The following is a 19,160-nucleotide window of genomic DNA, read 5'->3' as shown; positions in this document are numbered from 1 at the left end:
GGGCTCAGCGTTTACCGCCTGAGTACAGAGATGGTATCCTGCTCCGGTAGGAGAGGGCTTAGGCCATCACCGCCGCACTTGGCTTCCTGCACCTGCTACTTCAGCAGCACAGTCCATGCCAGGACCCGGCTACTGGACCAAGACACACCTATGAGGGAATCACCTCAGGAATTCTCAACTGGGGGAGGGACCTTTAGGTATCACCGCAGGAGAGCGGGGCTCAATCTTTTCTCCAATTTAAAGATACATTTTCTTCTTCAAACTAGTACTGCAATCCCGCTAAATACCAATGCTGGTATAGGGAAAGCACATTCACATCTGCTAGGAGACTGAGAGATACTGAATGGCTGAGGTCACTGCAGGGGATGTATCTAGGGTGACATCAGCTTTGAAACCTGACTCCGTCTCCATCTGCTGGTGGGGGAGCATAAACCCATTGGTCCCGAGTCTATCTGGCTACACGTTAGGTAAACTTAACTTTCTAGCATGTCCCAGTGAGTCACTGACTCAATTAATACTGGGGTAACTGAAATCTCCCATTATTACTGCTTCTTCATCTTGGCCAGGTGGATGGTAGTATACACTCACTGCTATGCTCTTACCCATCACACATAGAATTTCTATCCATAAGGATTCCACAATGCATTTTGTTTCCTGCAGGATAGGAACATTGGTTCTTACCTGCCAATTTTAATTCCTGAAGTAACACAGATAAGTCCAGACACGTGGGTTTTGCATCCCTACCAGCAGATGGAGGCAGAGAACTAAAACCTTTGAGGCACTGCTACATAACAGAAAGCGCCACCTGCAGTCCCTCAGTATTGACCTGTACCAAGCCAACTAGAGAGTAACAACTCAACAACCCCTAAACAAGGGCGAACACCAAACCCAAACGTTGGACCCCCCAAACAGAAAAACCACAAAATCAACCCAAATCAACCACCTGGCAAACTTCTTTAGTGTATATACACACACACACACACACACACACACACACACATAGATATACATATATACACACATTCTGACAGTTCTTCCCAGTAAACATGGCAGAACACAGATTTGCCGTAACAGTCTTGAGAACATTAAGAGGCTGGGTCTCTGGACTGATCTGTGGTACTTCAGGAATTAAAATTAGCAGGTAAGAACCAATTTTCCTTTCCTGTTCATACCCCAGATCAGTCCAGACAAGTGGGATGTACCAAAGCCCCCCTACACTGGGTGGGCCTGCCAAAGATCCCCTCTCAACACACTTTCTCCAAAGGTCGGCTGTCCTGGAGCCTGAACATTTAAACAGTAATGGCAAGATAACGTGTGAAGAGAGCACCACGTCACCACTCTACAAATCTACTGTGGTGACACTGACTGACACTCAGCCCACGACGCTGCACACGCAATCCCTCTGGAACTCTTCTCTCCTTTCAAAGGCTTCCTTCAGTCCAACTCACTATTGTGCCCTTGGAGGCCTTGCATCCATTTCTGGCACCTCCAAACAATAAGAACATAAGAAACTGCCACGCTGGGTCAGACCAAGGGTCCATCAAGCCCAGCATCCTGTTTCCAACAGAGGCCAATCCAGGCCATAAGAACCTGGCAAGTACCCAAAAACTAAGTCTATTCCATGTAACCATTGCTAATGGCAGTGGCTATTCTCTAAGTGAACTTAATAGCAGGTAATGGACTTCTCCTCCAAGAACTTATCCAATCCTTTTTTAAACACAGCTACACTAACTGCCCTAACCACATCCTCTGGCAACAAATTCCAGAGTTTAATTGTGCATTGAGTGAAAAAGAATTTTCTCCAATTAGTCTTAAATGTGCCCCATGCTAACTTCATGGAGTGCCCCCTAGTCTTTCTATTATTCGAAAGTGTAAATAACCGAGTCACATCTACTCGTTCAAGTTCAGCAGCCACAGCAAAGGAAGAAATTCAAGGGAAAAAAAAGGAAAACTTCCTTGCTGCAGGCAACACCTCTGGGAAGGAGCCTTCAGGGGATAAGAGGGAACCAGGACCCCTTGAGCTGCTGTGAGCTAAAGCTGATCAGGGATCACCAACCCCCCGCTCGCCCGGCTCAGCCTGAGGGATGGCCCAAGAAGGAACCTAACACCTCAGGGAGCGACTTCTAACTTCTCTTCTGTTCCTTCGTTCTTTCTTCTTAACTGCAGGTCTGCACCTCTACCATCTGCTGCAGACAGAGAAATACTGAGGGACTGCAGGTCTGCACCTCTACCATCTGCTGGAGACAGAGAAATACTGAGGGACTGCAGGGGGCTCTCAGTTAAGTAGCAGAGCCTCAAAGTTTTGTTCTCTGCCTCCATCTGCTGGTAGGGATGCAAAACCCACTTGTCTGGACTATAAACAGGAATTTTATCCTGCTTGTCTTTATGCTTCAACAAAGTGCCAGCCTCCACCAATTTATGCCACATCAATATAATGCAGACCTTGGAATCCCAACATTACATTGGTTATCCTCTTTCCAGTGTCTCTGAGATGCCTGATATGTCTCTATCCATGTATAATGCCATACATCGGGGGTGACGAACTGCAAACCTTAAGAGCCACAAACAGGTTTCGATTTAAGGATATCCATAATGAATATGCATGAGGGAGATTTACATACACGACTTCCACTGCATGCAAACATATCTCATGCATATTCATTATGGATAACCTGAAAGCCAGGCCTATTTGTGGACACTGAGGACCAAAGTTGGCCACCCTTGCCATATATTCTAACTCTCTAATCTTACTACTCAGGTTCTGGCATTTGCATGGATATTTAAAGTATCCTTTCAATTTGCATTTCTATCTTAATTTGCCTTTACCACCTGCTTATTAACATACGACACAAGCGCTGTAGAGGCAGTCACATCTATGTGCTCTTTACTTACATCCGTCTGAGCTATTTCAACCAGTATCTTTGTAAGATACCTCCGTGCAACCCATGCACTTCTAAGCGATTATCGGCTTTCCCCATTAATCTAGTTTTAAAGCTTTTCTCTCTCCTTTTTAAATGCTGGTGCCAGCAGCTGGGTTCCATCCTGTCAAAAAAGGCTCAACCTTCTCCAATTCCTTACAAAAAAACCACCAGCGGGTTTGTCAGAGACAACTCATATACAAGCTCTTAGTGACAACCATTCACAGCGTAATTTTGTCTGGAGCAGGACTTACCAAGCAGCACACAGGATGCGTCTTCCCAAACTTGATTTCACATAGCTCACCCAAAGCCTGCAAAGAAAGCAGTATGGATCAATGCCCCTCACCCAAAAAAATGCCCCTAGGAAACTACAGACCGGTTAGCCTGACTTCAGTGCCAGGAAAAATAGTGGAAAGTGTTCTAAACATCAAAATCACAGAACATATAGAAAGACATGGTTTAATGGAACAAAGTCAGCATGGCTTTACCCAGGGCAAGTCTTGCCTCACAAATCTGCTTCACTTTTTTGAAGGAGTTAATAAACATGTGGATAAAGGTGAACCGGTAGATATAGTATACTTGGATTTTCAGAAGGCGTTTGACAAAGTTCCTCATTTATTTATTTATTTATTTCGGATTTTTATATACCGACATTCTCAATACAAGTATCGAATCAGGTCGGTTTTCCTAAAATGTCATGGGATAGGTGGTGATGTTCTTTCGTGGATTGCAAACTGGCTAAAAGACAGGAAACAGAGAGTAGGATTAAATGGACAATTTTCTCAGTGGAAGGGAGTGGACAGTGGAGTGCCTCAGGGATCTGTATTGGGACCCTTACTGTTCAATATATTTATAAATGATCTGGAAAGAAATACGACGAGTGAGGTTATCAAATTTGCAGATGATACAAAATTGTTCAGAGTAGTTAAATCACAAGCAGATTATGATAAATTGCAGGAAGACCTTGTGAGACTGGAAAATTGGGCATCAAAATGGCAGATGAAATTTAATGTGGATAAGTGCAAGGTGATGCATATAGGGAAAAATAACCCATGCTATAATTACACAATGTTAGGTTCCATATTAGGAGCTACACTCAGGAAAGAGATCTAGGCATCATAGTGGATAACACATTGAAATCGTCGGCTCAGTGTGCTGCGGCAGTCAAAAAAGCAAACAGAATGTTAGGAATTATTAGGAAGGGAATGGTTAATAAAACGGAAAATGTCATAATGCCTCTGTATCGCTCCATGGTGAGACCGCACCTTGAATACTGTGTACAATTCTGGTTGCCGCATCTCAAAAAAGATATAGTTGCGATGGAGAAGGTACAGAGAAGGGCAACCAAAATGATAAAGGGGATGGAACAGCTCCCCTATGAGGAAAGACTAAAGAGGTTAGGACTTTTCAGCTTGGAGAAGAGACGGCTGAGAGGGGATATGATAGAGGTGTTTAAAATCATGAGAGGTCTAGAACGGGTAGATGTGAATCGGTTATTTACTCTTTCGGATAGTAGAAAGACTAGGGGGCACTCCATGAAGTTAGCATGGGGCACATTTAAAACTAATCGGAGAAAGTTCTTTTTTACTCAACGCACAATTAAACTCTGGAATTTGTTGGCAGAGGATGTGGTTAGTGCAGTTAGTGTAGCTGGGCTTAAAAAAGGATTGGATAAGTTCTTGGAGGAGAAGTCCATTACCTGCTATTAATTAAGTTGACTTAGAAAATAGCCACTGCTATTATTAGCAATGGTTACATGGAATAGACTTAGTTTTTGGGTAATTGCCAGGTTCTTGTGGCCTGGTTTGGCCTCTGTTGGAAACAGGATGCTGGGCTTGATGGACCCTTGGTCTGACCCAGTATGGCAGGTTCTTTTGTTCTTATCTCCGAAACTGGTATCTCCCCAACATCCTCATTAGTAAACACGGAAGCAAAGCATTTAGTCTTTCTGCAATGGCCTTATCTTTCCTAAGAGCCCCTTTATCCCCTCGGTCATCTAACGGTCAAATGAAGGATGAGCAAAATTCTGGTGTCGTCTAAGTAACAGTAACTACTAGGCACACTGTGAAATAATACAAAATCCTGCAAAAAGAAGGAAATCACTCAAGACGACATAGGTAGCAAACTTCAAACCTGCCACACCATAGCAAAAGTAACTTTCAGGATTCAGAAAGAAACAACTCTACCTATGAAAGAGCAGCACTGCAAAGATCAGACCAGGTTGTACAAGAAAAATGCACCGCCTGTTGGGAGCACACACTGAACAAGACTGCTACAGACCCCTACGCACCTCGATCCCACTTGCAGACCACAGAGTGACCGTCTCCAAGTGCAGAATAGTTGACCACAAATTAAAATGACCTCCTCACAGCCAGCCTCAGTGCACAATGGGTATTTTAAAATCAGAGCCTGATACCATCCTTTCCTTTTGAGTACATTTAAATTACTTCTCAAAGATGCAGAATTCCCCCATGAGTACTGTAAGATTACATCAGGTTCAAAACCAGGGCCGGATTTAGGCACAGGCAACACATTCATGCGCTTGGGCCCCAAATTCTGAAGACAACCACAAACTGGGACTCCTCCTGCCGCTGGCCGATTTCTTCTCCGCTATGGGAGGCATTACTTAAAAAGCCCAGAGCCCTCCCCTCAGCACATTTCTTCTCCCCAGGCTCACTCTTCCTCCCCCCGCCCTCTCCATTCCCAGGCTCGACCCTCCCTTGGCTCAAAGCCCAATTTGTTCCCTGCCCCGTGCCCCCCACCTCGCCCCTCCCACAGTTTGCTTTCGGTTACCTCTTCCGGCTCCCAGCAGGCCGACTCGGTCCTCTGCCCCTCTCTTCTGCCCCAAGCAAAGCTGCTGCTCTGCTGCCTTCCTCCTCTTTGCTACAATGACCTGCAGCCCTCACGGAAGGTGACACAGGTCACACAGTGCAGCCGTCTTCCTTTTCTGACCTGCTCCTCCTGCCCTCTCCCCTGCTGCTGCAGCCCCTACCATTTCCAGGCATCAGCCCCTGGCTACCTGTCAGGTCACTGGGGTCAGGTGGGCCAGCTGCCTGCACAGAACAAGAGGGAGCTGCTGGTTTTTTTTTGTTTTAAAGCTGGCCGTGTCTGGACAGGTCCTGCACCTTCGTTCCTCTCTCTGCCACTGCCAGAGCTTTCTTGCTAAGCCGCACTTCATCTCCTGTCAGCTGCAGCTCAGATAAGGAATGTGTTTTAGATCGTGACCATGCCAGCAGGGCACAGGTCCCTCCTCCCCCTGCATGCACCATCCACGACCACGCAATCTCCACTCCCGGATGCCCGCAGCGTTTTGAGTCACCAGCTGACGAGTCTCTGCTGCCCGTGCTGCCACCACACCATGCACATACACTGTCACACCGGGCCTGATTATTTTGTGGCATGGAAAAAAGACGAGAGCTTGGGAGATCCTGTCTCAGCAAAAGAACATCACACCCTAACTGTACTACCTGAAATATTTCCTACTGTACAGAACCGGTGCCCCTGACAGGTATCCATTTCAGATGGGAGATCCCAAGCTTACAAAAATCATTTACTTCCTGAATAGAAGATGATGCTGTTTCACCAACAGGACTGGGTAAAGAGAATTCTTACCATAAGAGGATATTTGAAGTTGTCACTGTCCAGGGAGCACTCTTTGGCAGTCAGAGCCAGTCCCTGTAATATGGGGATAAAGATCTAGGAGAAAAACACAGGTCATCAGTAAAACAAACTGCTTAGTATTCCCTTGTTGTCACATGACTGACTGACGGACAGAACCATTCCCCATCTCTATAGAATTGAACTTGCTGCAGGTTCAGAAAGGGAATCTCAGGTGGACTTTGAATGCCTTCCAGGAGTGTGGAAATTATAAACAGCCAAATCTGCCGGAGCACATTTTATTCTGCCACTGCCTTGCTGTAAGGTCTGGGTAGTAACACAGGGTGCCCCCTGCCTCTGACTAACCCATCCCAATGGGACCCCCACCCCTGGACAGTGTTACCGTCAGACGGGAGGGTCTGGCATTTACTGGGAAATCTTCTGCTTGTAGACAAGAGACATCCTCTAACTAGCAGCTGGAAAGTTTTATCTGAAACAGCAGCCACTTGAATTACTCTGCCCCACCCACTGAAATATTAGCCAAGACAGCCCCCCCCCCCCACCCCCCTCACCTGCTTAAACACCTCTTCATCTTGATGGGTCGTTCTAATGAGCTCCTGGATGAATCCGAATGGGAGGTTCCTACACAGCATGTAAGGTACAAGGAGCGACTGCTGCTGCATGGACCTGGATGCACACAAAGAATGCAGGGTAAACTCCTTTAAGTAAAACGTCCATAGATAAATAGACATTCCTGACTAGGATGGATTTTGCTAGAACCAGCCTTTGCTCTCAAAATGGGATGAAATAGGAAAATTTGTTCTTACCTGCTCATTTTCGTTCCTGTCCAGACTCCTGGGTTTTACCTTCCTGCCAGTAGATGGAGACAGAGAGAGTTTCACTGACACTGTACATAACCCTGTGTGCCACCTGCAGTCCTTCAGTGTTGACCTGTACCCAAGCCAAGATGACGGCAACAGCCATAAATTTCTAAGCAAACTCCCTCCCCCATAATGAGGCGGAAGAAGGTGAAGGTGCCCAAAAAGACAAAGGAAAACTCGTTTCTCAAATTTAACATAAGCGATCAGCATTGAAAACCTCCAACAACTCTGCACTATATCCAATGCAACAGTATGAGTGGAGGACTCTTCTCCCCCCCCCCCCCCCCACCCCAGTAAATGGGTGGGTCTCTAGACTGATCTGTGGTACTACATGAACGAAAAGTAACAGGTAAGAAATAATTTTCCTTTCCCTGTACATACCCAGATCAGTCCAGACTAAGATGTACCCAAACTCCCCTTAACTCAGGTAGGACCTAGAAAGTTCCACACATAGAACGCACTCACCAAAGCACATAGAAATTGGAGCCCCGACATCCAAGCGATAACGTCTAGAAAAAGTGTGCAACTTCCCAGTTGCAGCCCAGCAAACTTCATGCAGACACACCTATTGTGTCTCAGCCCAGGAAGTCACCTGAGAACACATCAAGTACGCCCCTAACCCCTCGCCAGCCCTTTAGAAATCTAAGTCGATTTGATCACTTCCTTCAGCCACCGCACAATTGTAGCCTTAAACACCTTACTTCCCTTCTTTGGACAGCTCTACTACAAAGAGGTGAACCAATCTACTGAAATCATAAGTGACCTTTAGATACCGCAATAATGCATGCCCTCCATTAACAGCCTAAGCTCCCCAACTGAAGAGTGGAGGAATCCAAATCCAGAAAAGCTGGAAGCTCCACTGTCTAAGATGGAACGCTGAGACTATCTCAGGCAGAAAAGAAGGCACCATGTATAAAGATCCCCCCAAATCCGACATCTGTAGGAAGGGATCTCGACATGACAGTGCCTGGAGCTCTGAAATTCTCCTGGCTGAACAAATAGTCACCAAGAAAACCACTTGAAGAATGAAGTCCTTAACCATAGTTCTCTTTAGTGGTTCAAACAGAGCCTCAAACAATCCTCTAAGGACTAGATTCAGATTCCAAGATGGACACATTTTCTGCACTTGAGAACGCAAGTTCTTAGCTCCTCGAAGGAACAGTATAACATCGGGATGTGTGAACAGAGGATACCCTTGCACCTTACCCAGGAGTCAACCCAATGTCGCTACCTGGACTCTCAGAGTTAAAGGCCAGTCCCTTGATCAGAACATTTCTGTAGAAAAGCCAAAATATGCAACACCATAGCCTGAACAGGCTGAGGCTGCATTCCATCAACAGCAGACCAGGACTCTAAGGTCCTCCAAATTCACAATAGGTCAAGGATGTAGACAGTCACCTAGCCTGCAATAAAGTGGAAATTACCACTTTCGAACATCCCATCTCTGTTGACTCCTCTCAGAAGGGAAGCTGCGAGACAGAAGTGTGACACCTGACCTAAAAATATTAGGCCCCGATGGAAAGAGTCGACCAATGTCCGAACCTCAGGGACCCGTCTATAGCCATGATGATCAGATCTGAGAAGCATGGTCAATGTGGCCACTCTGGAACTACCAGGATCATGTTGTCCAGATGTTTCTCTATCCCGTCACCCGCGAGTCTTGTTCTATAGGAGCGGCCAAGCTTGACGCAGACCCCTGAATGCTTCTGCTGCACACACACACGCTTTTCCTCCCTGCCCCCGAGTCACCACCAGCACCTCAATGGCAAGCAGGGGAACAGTCCCTCAGTGCCAGCCAACACCTGTACTCCTTTGCAGGCAGAGGAGCTGCTGAAAAACCCCATCGCTGAGCTCCCCCCAGAACCCCAATGCTGCACAGACTCCTCTAATGAGTTCCTTGGTCTCTTATTTTACTCTCTGAGAACAAATAAAGATACATAGAAACCAATACTTTGCTTTGGTGCAGAGGTTCAGGTTCCAGGAGCGCAGGCTGCATGGCAGATCAGAAGAGAACCAGACCACTGGCTGTATCTGTCTCCTTTCACCAAACTTTAGCAACCCAGCCCAGGACAAACCGTATAAAAGGGCCACTTCCCTGCCCCACTGGGCTTGCAGTGCAGAACTGCCCGCTGGTGCCATCGCTGTCTCGTGGGGGATGAGGGATCTGGACCACCAGATGTCCACCCCACGGACCTCCAGACCAAGCTATCAGGAGGGTCACCAATCCCCTGCTTGTCTGCCTCAAACCAGGGGGGATGGCTCCATTAGGACCTCACAACCCCCTGGGAGGATCCAGAAATTGTTGTTTAATCTTTTTTTTTCTCTGCAGACTGCAGGTTTTACACCATCTACCACCTGCTGGAGACAGAAATACTGAGGAACTGCAGGTGGCACCGTGGGTTATGTAGGACTGTCAGTAACACTTTCTCTGTCTCCATCTGCTGGCAGGGAGGCAAAACCCAGGAGTCTGGACTGAACTGGGTCCGTTCAGGGAACTTAACATTAATATTCTTTGAGACGCAGAGATAGATTGTTACTTTAATTCAGACACTCTGTGTATCTGTTCACAGAGGACAAAAGACTCCAAATGTGACCAAGAGACTTCCCAAGATGTGATCTGATAGACCGACAGCTTCCATCCACACAATAGTGCATGTCAAAGAACAGCACTAATTATATCTCCTGATTAAATCCTAGAACTGCCCGGTCAATGTATCTCATTACATCTAATCAACAAAACATTACCAAAAATCGGGGAAAAAAGGTTTTTTGTTATGTGTAACCAGACCTCATATTATACGGGAGAAAAGGAAAATTAGGTCTTACCTCCGATAATTTTCGTTCCTGTAGTGCCAAGGATCAGTAGAACAGTACAGAACAGTATATCTCTGTCTCCACCTGCTGGTGCGGAGTCACAACCCAGGAGTCTGGACTGATCCGGTACGTACAGGGAACTTCAAATTGTTGGAAAATGCTCCCTTTTTTACCACACCAGTATGTTCATATGCGGTTATTATACTTGTGTAACCATTGGTCTTGGTTAAACACTTATTGTTTTAAAGGTGAGCAACCAAAACGCTGAAGGAGTGATCGTATGATCTTATGTAAGCACAGGAAGAGCGACAGCACAGAAAAGCAAATAAAAGTTGAAGTATTGGACCGTGCCTATGGAATCCTCTTCCGCCCATCCTGCGCCTTGAACCATGCTCCATTAAATTTAAGAAGAAATTAAAATCCTGGTTTTTCAAACGTGCCTGCCCAGAATAGGACCTGGTCTGCTTCCCCCAGATACTGCACATTAAGCCTCTACTTAAGTCTCTTCTGAGTTACCTCTTGTTGTTTTAACTATTCCTTCCAGGCTGTTCTCCATTCACCCCCCCCTCCCAGTTACGCTCCCTTGTTATTATGTAATTTCAGTTCTGCTGTTTGTTAAGAACCGGCATGATGTCCCTACTAATACCAGTATATAAAAGATCTTAAATAAATAAAGTATTGCCCCCGTCGAAGTAATAAAGAAAGACGAGCCGGGTCGGGCATATGGACATACGAACGCTCACCTTTAAAACAATAAGTGTCATTCACTATATATTAAAAAAATGTTTAACCAAGACCAATGGTTACACAAGTATAATAACCGCATATGAACATACTGGTGTGGTAAAAAAGGGAGCATTTTCCAACAATTTGAAGTTTCTCCCGTATAATATGAGGTCTGGTTACACATAACAAAAAAATGTTTTCCCAATTTCTGGTAATGTTTTGTTGATTAGATCAATCTGTAATGAACCACAAGCCAAGCCCACCTCCCCAAATACCTGAAAAGCATCATCTTCTCATCCCTCTCTCCCCAGAAGTGCAATATCTGACAGACATACAGATTCCTGCATGAATCGCAGCTCAGTGCGTGATATACTTACCTGGGCTGGGTGAGAGCGCCCTGTAATACTAGCGCAGCATGGGAAATACACTGTGATCGGATGTTACTTAGTAACTGGCTAACCGCTGGCTGGCTGCACATCTAATGAAGCAGAAAAAGAAAAAACGTCTGTAACGCAGAAAGCACAAGAGCCGCTCAGCATCCTGCTTCACCCCTCTAAGGACTACTCACTGCATCCCCCTCCCCCCAGTCAGGCACACCTTTCACTACCCCCTTCTCACAAAATAAGCCCTCAACGCCTGCTCACATGCCTCTCCTCCCTCGTTACCTTTGGTGCTTTCCTCTCTTCTATGCCCACTCTGTCGAAGCACTCACTGAGGTAGTTAATCATCTCAGTTTCCTTGCACGTCTCAATGGTGAACCTGTCACTGCATGAATCACAGGTACTGCTCCCACCGGATGCACTTACGCTTCAGAGAAAGGGAAAGAAAGATCACCATTAACTTTTCTAGGTTCAAAACCCTGCCAAATCCCTTTACTGCAGTGTGGAGAAAGACACCTCTCATTCCGGTTCACTCCGTCGTGTGCAGGGGACCTGGAGGAAGCGGAGACCAAAATCCCCCATGTTCTCCGTTGACAAGCAGGGCTGAATAACCATGCCACATGGGTTATGTCATCCAACAATCTCTAGCTCAGTAAAGGTTTGCTACTGAGCATGTGCAGGAGATCCTGCCTGTACGCAGCCTTGTGAGCCCCTCAGTCTTTTTTTGTCTGAGCTTCCACATAGTATTTATCCTCTCTCAAAACTTTTTTTTTTTTTTTTTTTTTTTTTTTTTTTTAATTTCCTGCCTTTTGGCAGTTTTTATTAATAATGTTTCCTCACTGCCTTGGCAGTCCCTCAAACAGCACATTTCAGAGATTAGATAGATAGATAGATGCAAAAAGATTAGTTAATATGTAAGGGTATAAGGTACATACCGAAAAAAACCACTCCAAAGGAGTGGGAGAAAGCACTAGTATGAGAATTTAGAGAACAATTAAAAGAACATCAATCTTTATTCATATTAGTTTAACAAAAAATAAAGTACAAGAACACCTAAACCCTTTTAAATATATGATACCAAGCAAGCACACGTGTCCCTCTATACATACATGGAGTTAACAAACAAATGTGATAACTAGCAAATGTGATAACTAGTTAAAATTAATAAGCTTACAATGACTGTTCATATACCAAATTGTTATGACATTGCAGTATTAATATGATATAATTAGCTCAGAATGGAAATATGAACAATACAGATGTACATCCGATAACAAGTACTGACAATATGTAGTAAGTGTACAAATACACCTCAAAAAATTGAAAATATGACCATTACAGATGTACAGCTTTCAACAATTGCCTACAAAATGAAGTGTACAGTCGACATGAACAAATGTATGTGGATCTTACAAATATTATTGTGACTTAAAACTATACAATGTTACACATATAGCCACTAAACACACACGACAACGATAACACTTTTATTATATATTTAGCTAGAATAAATTCACATGAGAAAGTTGTTCCTCCTGGGTATGATGTTAAATGCCCCGACAAGGCTCTTGTTTTGCCACATATGGCTTCCTCAGGAGAAAACCCTGACGTATCGGACACCTGTAAAAATTCTCATGAAGCTCCCCTCTTGCCGAAGCTGGGGGAGTGCAAAATACAACTAGATTTAAAATGCCAGGAGGCCTGATAAATCAATTAAAGTGCTTGAATTAATCTCCTATAAAGCTGAAGAAGCCATGAGAAGAGTCTAATGCTTATATGCTATCCACTTTACAAATATTACACTTAGACGGGAATCATGGAAAGATGGTCATCAACATCTGAAGTTCTGTATTGATCTCATGCAAGAAACTATGTAAATTCGGCACAGAATCGCTCCCTGATCAGGCGGCTGTGCGTCACGAGTGCTAGGACCCAAAGTTTTAAAAGCCTCTATGCTGCCTTCCTCCCCGTCCAGAACAACAATAATCCAGAACAACAAAGTGAACACTCATGTATGCATTTAGCTTAATGATTAATATAGAAAACAATTAAAACACAAATACTTATTATCCTGAAAACATTAATTATTTATTCAACAACCAATGTGTTATTTAAACAAAGTAAAATCTACAAAATATTTAAAATATGTCTTTAGCAAAAGAGCACAGTCCTTAAAGACACAGATGGTCCAATGCAGGACTAGGTTGTGTAGATATTATGTCAGTCCTCACGAATAGTGTTTTCACTGTAAGTTTACAAGGTGCAAGTACTAGTAACTACCCTTTGTTGACCTCAGATACTTTAATTCTTGAATGCCCCGAAGACATGGGGATAAACAACTCCTCCCGACAAAAGGTCCTTTGTTTCACCCTGAAAGGGCTTCATCAGGAGAAGGAATTCAAGCAGAGCAAATGAACCATTTAAACTGTCATTCACAGCACTCAGAATTTCAAATTATCGAAGCATATTTAAAAACATTGCATTTTATAAAAACAAACAATGTCTAGTTCCAAAAAGACCATTAACAGTGTCAGCGGAGTCATTCCTCCTTTCAGAATGCCGAATCAACCTGAGGCTCCTCTCGCCACTGTGCTGGAGCTTGGATCCACCGTGGTGTTGAGGTTGAGCAAGCGCCAACCTGCTCTGCAGCACATTCTGGAGCCTAGTCTTCATATCAAGGCTCATCGACATACCATCAGTGCTAAAGTCCTCAGTACAGTCAGCACAGAAATGGAGCCTTCCCAATCCGGGGATTCCACTCGACATCTAGTAATGACATCCTATTTGCTCCACACAGAATTACAAATCTGGTAAAGCCTTTTGTGACCTCTTTGGTAGCCAATGACAAGAAGAGAACTCTTCAGCATCTCCTGTTCAGGATGGGTGATTTATTCCCACAAATGGGAGTCTCCCTCCCACTTCCATGCTATGCTTTTCAGTCCTATCAGCCATGGAAGTTAGTCTCCCCCATTACTAGGGCATCCAGCCATCTTTCAGAGGATGTAGAGCAAATCAGGCAGATTCAGACCTCCTCGAGGACTTTTCCCTGCTGAGACAACAGAGATCTCCACCTTGATTGCTATCATCTTCACTGGGGCCATAGGGATACCTTTGCTCCCTTTACCTCACCAGAAGACCTCTCTTATTCCAAGTTTCTGGAAAAGTTGGGGAAGGCCAATTGTGTTAACATCTGATGGGTCAAGGACCCTCAAAGACTTTTCAGCATTTATTCAATTCTATAAACTCTCAGATCCAGAAGCATTCCTGGTATATCAAATTCTTCAGGACATGTAAACAAAAATGTGGGACAATTCAGCCTCCTACTCCCAAGTAGCAGGAAACTGGACCTTAAATACAGAGTTCAACATACAATCTGGCTTTGGGGTAGTTCAACTACTGCACCATTTTGTGACAATGGAGTTGGCGTTAAATGAGCTAAGGAGACCAGACTTTTTTCCAACAACCCCCTGGCAGGGAGCCCAGATTATTAGATAATTTGAGGTTCATCACATGGTGCAATACTTACACAACTATATCAGCAAGCTGAAGCCTCTGACAGAGTCTCTGAACAAGAAGCAGGAAGGTTATCAGAAAGCTCTTCTGGATGAGGAACATTTCCTTGCCATCTCATCTAGTCAATGTATGGGTCCTTGGACACCTCATCAAGATCCTCTGCAACAGCTGGATACCCTAGTTGAGAGCCAGAAGTCTTTGTGATGACGTTCATAACAAACTGGCCAACGCCCCTTATTCCAGGGACAATCTCCCACATTAAGGAGCAGCACACAGCCACTCAGTTTTTTGTTGTTCCTCTAGACATCCTTACTTCACTTTAAGCACTCATTTTTTCAGAGAAACCATTTCCACCAAATGTCAGTAGTATCATGCTCCACCTGCACTGCCTCAGCAACAGCTTCCTGCATGCAAACATCCATGTGAGAGACATCAGCCTAACATCACAAGCAACCTAGTCCAAGCCTGGGCCTACTTTTTGATGAAACTTGACCCTCAGGTTTCAATCCCTCTGGTAAGGAGGAGGATTCATCTGTTCCTCAAAGAGTGGTGGAAGACTGTCAAGGACCATTGGGTCCTCAAGATTGTGGAGCCTTCTTATAGTTTACCTTCTCCCTGGTTGATATATTATGGCAATAGTATTTGTGCTCCCTAGAAAACTTGCCTCAACATTATCCAATGGGTTCTCTGCACTCAGTGGGATCAACTGCATCAGTCCTTGTTACATTCCATATGGGTAACCATGGAGATGACCATCAACCTAGGTCCTGGAGATAGGTGCCTCTCTTTGAGGTCTGCCTCATCAGGTAACATTAGTGACTGATGCATCCACGAGTGGGGTGCACCCACAGACTCCCTCCAAACCTGGGGGATTTGGTCAGCAGCAGAATGCCTGTTCCAGATCAACTTCTTGGTGCTGTGAGCCATTTGTTGTGCATTAAGTGGCAATGTTCTATGTGAACAAGCAAGGGTTCTGGACTCTTTGCCAGGAATATATGAAAATGTGAGCATATGCTTACAGTCGCAGAACTTTTCTCCAAGCAGCTTACCTTCCTGGGATCTCCAGCATGCTCGCATTATCACCTCAGCAGGGCTTTTCACCCCCATGAGTGGTCCCTGGACCAGGGTGTGGCAGAGAGGCTATTCAGCCTCTGGTGTCAAATGTTAATAAACTTGTTTGTGTCAGAAAACAACAAAACATTCAATACATTTTGTTCCATTCAAAGAAAGTTCAGATCCACTGCAGACACTTTTCTGTTCAAAAGAGATGCAGATCTTCTGTAAATCTTTCCTGCTGGTAGCAAGTATTGAAGGTACTCAGAGATCAGGCACTTCTTATTCTCATTGATCCAGCTTGGCCCACGCAAGTGTGGTTCTCTCACCTCCTCGTGCTGTCAGATACCCATGGAATCCGATCCAAAAGGAGTTGGGGGTTGTCTATATCAGCCAAGCCTTCCCTCCATCTTGATAGCATGGATTTTGAGCGCTTGATAGTCTCTTCATTGTTACTATCTAAGGAGGTTGAGAACACTGCGATTTCAGTCAGGAAGCAGACTACCAGAAGAGTGAATAATTTTGGTGTCAGGCTGGCTCCCTGAACTCATTTGCCTGTGCATCAGTACTCGTTCTCCCTTTCCTTTGTGGACCTCAGTACACCATCGGTTAGAGTGCATCTCAGTGCCATTTCCTATTTCCAACCTCAAGTGGATGGAAAGCAGATCTCCATCCATCATCTGGTATAGAGTTCATGAAAGTTTTGCAGCATTCAAGACCTCCAGTTGTAAAGCCATCGGTGCCCAGGGATCTCAATGTTGTCTTAGCACAACTGATGAAGCCTCCCTAAAATCAGCTTCTTCTTACCTGGAAAGTGGTATTCCTAGTCACCATCACTTTGGCTAGAAGAGTCTGCAAGCTTCAAACATTGGTTTAATACTCATGACAACAGGGTAATGCTCTGCACTCACCCCAGGTTTCTGCCAAAGTGGTTTCTACTTTTCATTTGACTCAAGCTATTGTTTAGGCCATGTTCTTTTCAAGATCTCATGTGAGAGGCCCTCCATTCACTAAATTATAAAATGGTCTTGGCCTATTATCTGAAAAGAACTCAACATCATTAGTGTTCTCAATGTTTCATCCCCTACGATGCGAAATACACATTGTCAAACTGACTAACAGACTGTATCGCATATTGCTATGCTCTGGCTGGCCTCAACAATTTTGGGCAAGCGGTTTGGTGCAGTCTGTTCACCCAGTAGTCCACTCTCCATGTGGGGGTCCAGGTTGCTGTTTCAGTAACACGTAACCCTCAGCTCGAGACTCCCCACAGCCCTGCTTGTGAACGGAGAAAGCTTTTCCGTCAACAGGGTTCTCCGTAGACAGCAGGATGAATTAGCCATGCTTAAAACCCGCCCACGTCTCTGGAGAATTGACTATCCAGTAAAAGATAAGCTCTACAATCCTTCCCCAAGTGAAAAGCCTTAGAGTTTGTATAGACACCAATTTATCCTGCTATTATAGTATCAAAACAGTAATCAGAGCGGGGTTTTTCAAGCTGTACTTGAAACATATACTCAACTATATTGACTTTCGCATGGTGGTACAGGCTAAAGTGCTACCAGTAATAGACTATTGGAAGGCAATTTACCAGGGACTGTCAACTTCAGCTTTTAAACCACTGCAGTTGTTATAAAACACCGCTGCCAGGCTAACTGAAGGAAAGAATCGAGGGACCATATCAGTCCTGTAATGCTCAAGCTTCACTGGTGTACAAACTGATAAATTCAACCTCGTTGTCATGGGCAAAGGCAATGTTGCGGCTATTCCATCCAACAAGATTTTAAGATCTTCTCAGTGGGACCTGCAAGATATTTGCTCCTAAAACAAGCTTGTTTAACAGAAACTAGAGATTGCACAACATCAGTTGCAGCTCCCATCAACACTCTTCCGGAAGCTCTACGTCAACTGGAATGCCGAGGACTCGTGCAGCCATGCTAAAAGCACTCTTCCCTAATCGGGCTCAAGCATCAACACCTATAGTAAGGTTCCTGCTTATGCTGATAGCAAATGTCCCTATTTTTGCAGTTGTTATTATTCTTTATTAAGGATATTAGAGATAGTTAAGAATTATTGATGTACTCTTTTGTATCTGCCTTGGTATGTATTGTATATTTTATTTTATGCCTGTTATTTTGTACATTTCTTAGTGCTTTTGGCTTAAGTAATCAACAAATCTTAATAAAACTAAACTGAAGTAGGGCATGCAGGAAGTGCCGCAAAGGCTCAGTAATAAAATTTTACTGAGCTAGAGAGACAGGTCTGCTTGGCACTATCACATGATATCATAGCGGATTCATCCCGCTGTCCATGAAGAACCCCCATTTATGGTAGGCAAACTTGCTTTAAATAGTACTAAACAGATAATTTACTGCCTGTAAACTTAAATAAGAATGGCAGTTTCAAAAAATGTCAAGTTCAAAGAAATCAAGTGTCCTCTCCAAGGGAGTAGTGAAGTTCATCACACATGGAATCATTCTGTATATTTCAAGATACTCGGGCCCTTGCTATGAAGCTGGCAGAGAGAGCTATCATGGATGTCCCGGTCCAGCACCCACAAAGAGCATGAGATGAAACTTGCCAGGAACTACAGACACCACCCAATATATGGTAACGTTCCCTGGACTTCCGCTACTTAGACCCTCATCCAAGTAGTTATTTTTCATGTAAACAAATAAAAGCAAGAAATATACATTTGCTAGTAATGCCTGCAAACAATATGCAGAGTTTATTAAGGTGTGCACCGAATCGAGCTGCCACAGTCCTTCTAAATAACACCGTGCACACAAGAAAGATTCCTCACTAACAGCTGAAATACATACAAGGGCCTTGTACAATCAGTAACCAAGTGCCACCACGGGAAAGTCTTCGCTGGCACCTTGCCTGAATCGATTTTTGGCCACAGTTGCTTTCATTTGTAGTTTGCTTTTTTGTGCAGATACTTTTTTCAAGGAATATTAAGCGCGTAGATTGGAAGACGCAATGTACGCAGGTTATATTCCCCGTCAGACTTGTAAAGTTTTACAACAGACAGTGCTGCTGACTGCCTGGCACGGTTGCATCCCTGAAGCCATGTGTGTCACTCAGGCATGCATCAGCACACAGCACACGGCTTCTGCCCTCTCACACACTTCTAAAGCCTTTGCCCACAGCCTCCGCCCTCATAACTTTCCAGATCTCCGTTTCCATCTCCTAGCACTGTGAACTCAATGCCACACAGCACCCGCTTCAGGAGGAAAACTCTAGGATAAGAGATACTCTAACGTTACCTAAAACAG

The 19,160-nt window shown here is 44.5% G+C and overlaps 1 protein-coding gene across 6 annotated transcripts in view; it reads right to left on the bottom strand.

Annotated features, from left to right (window-relative positions):
- Positions 1 to 19,160, bottom strand: part of UBE4B (ubiquitination factor E4B) — an 82,320-nt gene that overhangs the window by 45,297 nt on the left and 17,863 nt on the right. For all 6 annotated transcript variants that reach the window (XM_029578247.1, XM_029578249.1, XM_029578250.1 and 3 more), the window contains 5 exons: positions 11,602 to 11,743; positions 11,314 to 11,414; positions 7,088 to 7,202; positions 6,531 to 6,614; positions 3,173 to 3,229 (listed from right to left, as the gene is read on the bottom strand). In XM_029578247.1, coding sequence (XP_029434107.1) covers positions 3,173 to 3,229; positions 6,531 to 6,614; positions 7,088 to 7,202; positions 11,314 to 11,414; positions 11,602 to 11,743 — 499 coding nt within the window. The remainder of the gene's footprint in view (positions 1 to 3,172; positions 3,230 to 6,530; positions 6,615 to 7,087; positions 7,203 to 11,313; positions 11,415 to 11,601; positions 11,744 to 19,160) is intronic.

Source organism: Rhinatrema bivittatum, chromosome 15 (genome assembly GCF_901001135.1).
Source record: "Rhinatrema bivittatum chromosome 15, aRhiBiv1.1, whole genome shotgun sequence".
In the NCBI taxonomy this organism is placed as follows: Eukaryota; Metazoa; Chordata; class Amphibia; order Gymnophiona; family Rhinatrematidae; genus Rhinatrema; species Rhinatrema bivittatum.
This window is presented reverse-complemented; position numbering and strand designations above follow the sequence as displayed.